Here is an 8,183-nt window from a genome sequence, read left to right as displayed (position 1 = left end):
TCGGAGAGCTCATTTCTGTGCGTTCGGTGTTTGGAGTGGAGCTCCTGGGTTTCCCTCACCCCTCCGGCTGACGACCAACAACCAATATTGTACTGATGACCATCATACGTTAAAATATTTTTGAGAGTTTGAGCGTGTAGGGGTGACCTGTCTATTTATTTGATTACTTTTGACTTTGTTTATGTTTAGGGAGTAAGGTAAGCTTTTTGTATTTTTCTTTAAATAGTAATAGGTAATTTAGTGAATTTACTTTATAGATTCTTTTGTTTGTTACTTTGGCCTGTGGTCACCCTGAATAAATGCTCATTTATAATAACCACATTTTTCTATAATAAATCTATTCATATATACTCTCAACTGAGTGTGTGAGTTTGGTTGTCGACCGAAGGGAATCTTTTGCTTTAAGTTTTGTTTGGGAAATCCACCACCCCAACACATTTGTTTTTTTCTTCGTTTCTTATGCCCTTTTTTATTTCTCCTAGACTTGGGGCGTAATAGGAATGAATGACAGCTTTTAAAAGTGTCCCCTTTTTGACTAGTAGGCCTACCTTGTGTTCTATTTGCTATTGTAAGCTATTTTTAAAAAGATTAATTTTTTAATCTTAAAGAAGATTTATATTACTTCATAATAGCTATACACCTGATAAGCTTTTTATATTAATGGACAAGGCAGTTATTGATGATTTACAATGTTTTTACACTACATTATTTGAATCTTAGTTTACAATGTTTACATTGCTCTACTTACATTAAATCTAAATCCCAAATATCAGAAATGACAACAGATTGTTAAGATTTAATTAATATCAATTTTAATGTAGTTGATTAATGCACTTACTTGACAGATTTCATTCATTCATTTTCCTTCTGCTTTGTCCCTGGTTTATCAGGGGTTACCACAGCGGAATGAACCGCCACTTACTTGACAGATTTATTTTTAATTTTAGGTGTTTAATGTTTGGTAAAATAATTGCATCTTTAGTGATTTTTAACTAATTACACTGTCTTGTCCCTATTGGTGGATTTAAAGGTTCTTGCAAAAAATAAATAAATAAATAAATAAATAAAAAAGCAGAGGTGGATTTAGCTGGTTTTGACGCAAAAGAAAATCTACTTTCTTAAAAACCAAAAAAAAGTCTAAAGGGACATTTTTGGAAAATAAATTAAATAAAATAAAAATTTAATTAAATTTACTAGCTAATAACATTATCATTAGCTATAAAATGAAACTTCTGAACCATAAAAGCCTGATAGAAAATGCTGATTTACAAGAAAAGAGGTCTGGCAGATTTGGAGGGTTTTGCATCTGAACTCTTCATTGCTTCACCATTTACTCACAGTGGTTCAAAACTTTCATGAACGCCTAACTTTCTAAATAATGCTGAAAAGAGCAGCCACTGCCCTCCATATTAGTAAAAAAAAACACTACGAAAGTAATTTAGGTAAAGCTGGTTTTATATTTGAACATTCTGACTTTCTACTTAATGATATAACTTACTTTAAGAAAAGTAAGTTATTCTTTGCACATTCGGAACAAGGAAATCATATTAGCCACCAATGACTATCAAAGTACAACATCTCTTAAATGAATCTTGCCGAATATTCAAAGTAACGTCACAAGTTGTCATAGCTAAAAAACGAACAAACGTAAACATATAAAACCAACTTTACCACATTATAAACGTCAACAGCTGCTTTTCCAACTTTCAGCAGTAGTCTACATATTCCTAAAACTTTTTTTTTCCTACAGAAGAAACTCAAACATGTATGTAACAAGTGGAAGATGAGGAAATGATGACATAACTTAAATTTTTGGGTGAACTATCCCTTTAATTCAGTGTCGGTCGAGACTCACCTGATATATCCACAACTTTAAGAGCTGTAGCTTGAGGAAACTTCTCCTTCAATACTTGTGCGATTCTCACCTCTCCGTCGGTCTGACTGGATAAAGACCTCGCGATTATATTTCTACACAGCACCTGAGGCTAAAGACACAAGGAAACATAACATAAACAGTGAATCTTATATTTAACAAGCAAACTAATCTCTCAACGCGACACATGTACTGTCATCTTGAACAAATGCTCAGCAAACAAAAACACCTCGGTCAAAATAAAGACAGATAGGATTGGTATATTTACGTTGTGTCTGATGGCTCTAAGCAGAGACATGATGGTGTCGATGGAGTTTTTAAATACACCAAAATGTCATAAAATATATTGAGCACAAAATACACTTGACAAAGTCATGTCCTGTTCAATTCCAGCGCCTGTCTCAGGAATATGTCGTCACGATCTTCAGAAACATTTCTCTAGCGCCTCCCTGTGATCAAACTGTAAATTAATTTTGCAAATGTGAGGGATTTGAACTTTTCTCTGGATTCGAATCTTTTGAATATGTTCCCTAAAAGATTCACAGACTTCTTCTCAAAGTTACTAGAGAAGCGGTCGCATTTCAGAGTAATGTTTGTTAATGGACACACTTTATTTTAAGGTACAATTCCCGCTATTAATATCCAAACCATTTGCCAAGATAAACCTATAATTTGCTTCTTATTAATAGCCTAGTAATTACAACTGCTATTGAATAGATATAGGGACAGTAGGGATGTGTAAAACCATAATAAACTGCATAATAAACATATATTTTAATAATCTTTACTTATTAATAGTACAAATTGGTACTTGAACTAAAGTGTTACTTTGTTGATTAATTTATGTGGACAAAACATTTTTTCATATATAATAATATTTTGATTGTTATTTTGCTATTATTATATTACCAAGAAAACAAAATTAAAGAAAGGAAACCATCACAAAAGATTCTAACGGGTTACAAATATAATTGAAACAATTACAATCAAATTTTGACCATTTAAATCAGTACATTTGAATGTTTTCTAGTGTGTTTTTGGGACATATTCCATTATAATGTATTAGTTTGAATATGCAATCAATAGATGGCAAAAATGTCCATTAAAGGTTTCCATTAAAACCCAATATAACCCCCATTATAATCAGTGCCAGATTTTGCAGGTACATTTAGGCGAATTATCGGTTTGTAAACATTCAGGATGAACACGCAGCGAGGTTGCAGAAAAAACCAGGAGTGCAAGCATTTACAGCGAGGGAATGTTTGTTGTTGTATTAGAGATAAGTTATATTGATTACATATAATAATTATATAATGCTTTCAGGGTATTGAAACAGATCGTCACCCAGTGTTAAACACAGTTAATAGGCAAAATTAATGTTAAAGTGACTGGTGTTCATCTGACAGGTCCATTTGCGGTAGCACCCTCCCAATGGATATTGGATAAGACGAAATGGCCAAGCATCCAGCCCAAAATATACAACTCTCTCATTGAAACTCGACATGGTTTTACAAGAGAGAATTTAAAGGCCTACAAGTCTTTGGATGCCAACAATTGTGTTCTGTGTGGTCATGTGCAAGAAATAATGTTCCATTACTTCCAGATTCAAAACTTTGTAGTGCAAAAAACCGAGGTTCTGCCTAGCCAAAGACAAGGAAAGAAGAAGGAGCTATACATGGCCTGGGTAATCATCAACAAGCAAAACAACTGTATTCTGACAGTGAACTGCACCTGCATGGCAGTGTGAACTTAAATTTTTACATTTCATTCTAAGCATTCAGTGTCTACAGTTTAATTCACCATATTTAACGTTTTTTGCTGAAATCATTGCTGCAATCAAAATCAAGTAATCGAGTACTTACCTCATGTGAAATGAGAACTGCAGAGCCGAGCATTTTTAATAAGGTCCTCACTCCATTCAGCTCTTCTGATGGCTGTTAGCCAAAGTCGTCTACGGCTATCATTAAAAGCAGTGTGGTGTACAGTAAAATTTAGGTTTTCTATTTTTTCCGATTTTGGCATCCTACCGCACAACATGACTTGTTTGCTATTGTAACGGTCTTTATTTGCAACCACTATGTGCGGTTGAACCCGTGTGACATTATGTGTGACGTAAGTTGGTAATTCCCCTATATTCTCAAAACATAGTATTTGCATCAATTCTTGTGTTTTGCTGCAAAAATACAGACACACACAAATTTGTACAATTGTTTTTGTTTTTAACTTAAGAACCATATCTGCTGCGTAAAACATAAAACAACTGGATAAGTTGGCGGGTTCATTCCCCTGTGGCAACCCCTGATTAATAAGGGGACTAAGCTGAAAAGAAAATGAATGAATGACTGAGGAACTGTTACAGCAGTATTACAAAACTGGAGGTCTTCCAGCAAGGTACAATTAATATTTATTTTAAATTAATAATTATTCATTTAAAATAATTCATAATATAATGTTGATAACGGGCGACGCAGTCGGTATCGCTGTTGCCTCACAGTAAGAAGGTCGCTGGTTCGAGCCTCGGCTGGGTCAGTTGGCATTTCTGTGTGGAGTTTGTATGTTCGCGTGAGTTTCCTCCGGGGGCTCCGATTTCCCCCACAGTCCAAAGACATGCGGTACAGGTGAATTAGGTAGGCTAAATTGTCCGTAGTGTATATATGTGTGCGAATAAGTGTGTATGGGTTTCCCAGAGATGGGTTCCGGCTGGAAGGGCATCCGCTGCGTAAAAACGTAGTGTATAAGTTGGCGGTTAATTCCACTGTGGCGACCCCACATTAATAAAGGGACTAAGCCGAAAAGAAAATGAATGAATGAATGAATGAATGAATGTTGATAACGTTACAGTGGAAGAACCTAAATAGCTTTCGCCCCTGCTTTTGGGTTTGCTTAAATTACTAAATGTATGTTAATTTATCAGGGTCAAATGGGCCTATCACGTTTATTTTTGACATCTCTTTCAATAATTGTTTAATTAAAAAAATAATTGAATGTGCTTATTGTGTAAATACATGTTTTTACATTGTACTTATGATTAATTAAATACCAGCATGCAATTGCATCTGTAACTAATTTCTGTAATCACGTGTACACATACTGTTGACCATCCCTTACACCTTAACCCACCCTTAAACCTATCCATACCACCAAACCAGTCCCTAATCCTACCCGTATCGCATCTCAAGAGCACCAAAAGTGTTCTGCAATACATTATCAACACAATAAGTATTTGCATTTAATTTCTGATGTAAGTACATAGTAGTTAAGGCAGTCTAAAATTTATATTGTGTCCCAAAATAAAACACAAAACTATCTTAAACTCATGTTAAACAGCCTTATTTCAGTCATTTACCCAAAACCCTCTTGACTTCAGAACAATGAAATCTGAAATTGCCCACTAAAGTGCTAACTCATTTCCTTTTCTAGGTTTTGTCTATAAAAATGTCACCACATGAAGCTACAATCACGTCCTACAGGAAATAAGAGGCAAGGGAAATAACCAACAGGAATTTTGGGTTTTTATTATCGAGTAACACTTTATTTTGATGGTTCATTTGAGTATTAATAGACTCTCTGCTTAATATATGTTGATACAGAAACTGACTATAAGAAACTTTGCAAGTACATGTCAACTTACACTAACCCTAACCCCAACCTAACAGTCTACTTTTAGTCTAATGAGAATTAGTTGGCATGTGGATGCAATGTAACTTAACAACAGGCCATCAAATTAAAGTGTGCCCTAATCTCGTAACTATAGCCTAATTATTTTTAAGTTTTATTTTTTTATTTAATAATGTAATTAATTTTTTATGTAATTCATTTTTTTAAGACAATATCACCTAGTCTGTATAATTATATTTTGCATGACAGCGCAAAGGGATAGTTCATCCAAAAAAAAATTAATAAATAAATGTAAAAAAAATAAAATGTTTTCTTCCTATTTACTCACCCTTAAGTGGTTCCAAACCTTTATGAATTTGGAATAATATGCATATTCTCTTTGTACATCCAAATTAACGTAAAACCCTTCCCTGCCTCCAACACTGTATGAATATGCTCATCTACTTTGGCCAAACCAAACAAAAAAGCAATGGCAAAAGCAAGCAAAAAGAGAAACTTTGAACAGAATGTGACATAGAGGTGCTCCTTTTGGAGGTAGACTGGGAAAAAAACTTGTTTTTTGCAAGTTTGTCCTCCGTAATTAATAACAAAAGAAAAAAATAGAGTGGGAGAGTTTGGCTGACGCGGTTAACGCAGTGGGTTTGAACATCACACTGTAAGTGAATTAAAAAAGAAATGGTCCGATATAAAGGTGTAAAATTTTGTAAAGTCTATAGCAGCATTAGCGACGTAGCTGTAAAGCGCATGGCAACACGTTTTGACACGTTCAATCATGAACTCGTTTTGAATCCAGCGTCTGATGAACTCATTATTCTTTTTTGCCCCACTACAGATCATATTTTGCCTACTCTTCATCACGTTGAAGACAAGTAGGAATCATAAATAAGTGTGTTTATTATGTTAAGCGCATTTGAATATCACATATTATTTTGCACATTTATTCAATGGAAATGTTTCCGATTCATGTATGCAAATTCGTCTTCAGATGGCGCCTTTATAGCAATATGCGTGCAGTTGATCTCTCTGATTAGATTGGGAAAACCGGCAATTGCTGCAAATTGCGCTTAACTTTTTGGCTTGTCAACTGCATGGTATGGAAACCTTATATACCTGCTAAAAATGTGGATGATTCCGTTCCATACAGCTGCCATTGCACGGCTACTTTGTAGTGTGCAATTTAACAATATTGCCTCTAGGAGTCGCCAATGGAGTTAAAAAAAAACACAAATAAGAAATGCATGTATGCCAGAAATGAAGTTGGTGTGGACCAACGCGCATTCTCATGTTCATTTCATCGTTAGTAAATCCAAACGTAAGCGTGAAATCTGGCGTACGCAAAGTTTTTGTGCGTACGCAACGTTGATACATAGGAAAGCAGAACACCCAAAAGAATCTCAAGCCAACACGGGGAGAACACAGAAATGCCAACTAACCCAGCCGGGGCTTGAACCAGCGATCTTCTTGCTGTGAGGCAATTGAGCTACCCACTGTACCACTGTGACACCTTCATTTTAAAAACTAAATAAATTTTTAAGTATTGTTTCAGTGTTTCCAATATGTACTGTGGAAGAGATATTAAACATTACAAGCAGTTGGTTAACATGAAATGATCAAGTTATTTCAACTTACAGCACATCAAAGTGACAAAAAAATCTTTGTACAACTTAAAAAATGTAGTTTTGAACCTGATTAACTTATTAAAGGGCACCTATGGTGAAAAATCTACTTTTAAAGCAGTTTGGACATACATGTGTGTAAGTATAGTGTATATACTGTCATACTGGGGTGATATAAACACACCCAGCCCTTTTTTTTTTCAAATTTAACAACATAAAAACGGTGGATTAATTGGAGCGGTTTTCAGATCGACCGCAACTTGACGTAGGAGTGCGGTCTCCCCGCCCACCAATATTGATTGACAGCTCTGCGCATTAACATGTCTCCGTAGTAATGCACATACTCATATCAACAAGACAGGATGAGCGCAAGGCAACCGGGAATAAAAGGTCTGTTCAGTTTGCTAGGATCATCAACCATCATCAGACGTGATCAAGAGTGAGTTTTACAAGTTTAGCATGTTTTAAAACGTGTGCACGTGTGTAATGAAGTACAGCCATTCACTTCATCAGCGCAGCCGCGTGTCTCTCTCACTGTCTGTGTGTGTCTGCGTGTCTACGCTATGTATGTGTGTGTCTGCGCTATGTGTCTGTGTTATGTGTGTGTGTGTGTCAGCGGTACATGTCTGTGCTATGTGTGTGTGTGTGTTTGCATGTCTACGCTATGTATGTGTGTGTGTGTGTGTGTGTGTGTGTGTGTGTGTGTCTGCGCTACTTGTCTGTGCTATGTGTGTGTGTGTGTCTGTGTGTCTGCACTGTGTGTGCGTGAACTCACTGTTGCAACTCCACAAAAAATGCATCAAAAACTGATGTGTAAAGGTCTTAAGCCGTCTTTCCACTGCACACGACAAACGACAAGCGACAGAACGGAAGTCATTCATTTCCATTGTTCATAAATGTAAGTAAGAAAGTAATAAAAATATATATTTTTAATGTTGTCTCCACATTCCCTCCAATATTTTAGAGTTCTATGAGTTTCTAGTATTCATTCATCCATTAAACTATGTAAACGCACAGAGAATAAAGGCTATTGCTTTTGCAGTTCTTTATTTCGGATACCGTGAGAATCAGGCTTC

General features: G+C 35.6%; 2 protein-coding genes across 2 annotated transcripts in view; one reads left to right on the top strand and one right to left on the bottom strand.

The window, feature by feature from the left end:
- bola3 (bolA family member 3) overlaps nucleotides 1-2,337 on the bottom strand; it is an 11,088-nt gene extending 8,751 nt beyond the window's left edge. The window contains 2 exon segments of the mRNA NM_001003525.3: nucleotides 1,856-1,985; nucleotides 2,142-2,337. Of these exon segments, the coding sequence (NP_001003525.1) occupies nucleotides 1,856-1,985; nucleotides 2,142-2,171 (160 nt within the window). The 5' untranslated portion in view covers nucleotides 2,172-2,337.
- The window catches only part of pkd1l2a (polycystic kidney disease 1 like 2a), a 372,606-nt gene that overhangs the window by 237,698 nt on the left and 126,725 nt on the right, over nucleotides 1-8,183 (top strand). The gene's annotated exons all lie outside the window — the stretch shown is intronic.

Source organism: Danio rerio, chromosome 7 (genome assembly GCF_052040795.2).
Source record: "Danio rerio strain M-AB ecotype USA chromosome 7, GRCz13ab, whole genome shotgun sequence".
In the NCBI taxonomy this organism is placed as follows: Eukaryota; Metazoa; Chordata; class Actinopteri; order Cypriniformes; family Danionidae; genus Danio; species Danio rerio.
The sequence above is the reverse complement of the archived record's forward strand: the minus strand, read 5'-3'. Positions and strand labels throughout refer to the sequence as shown.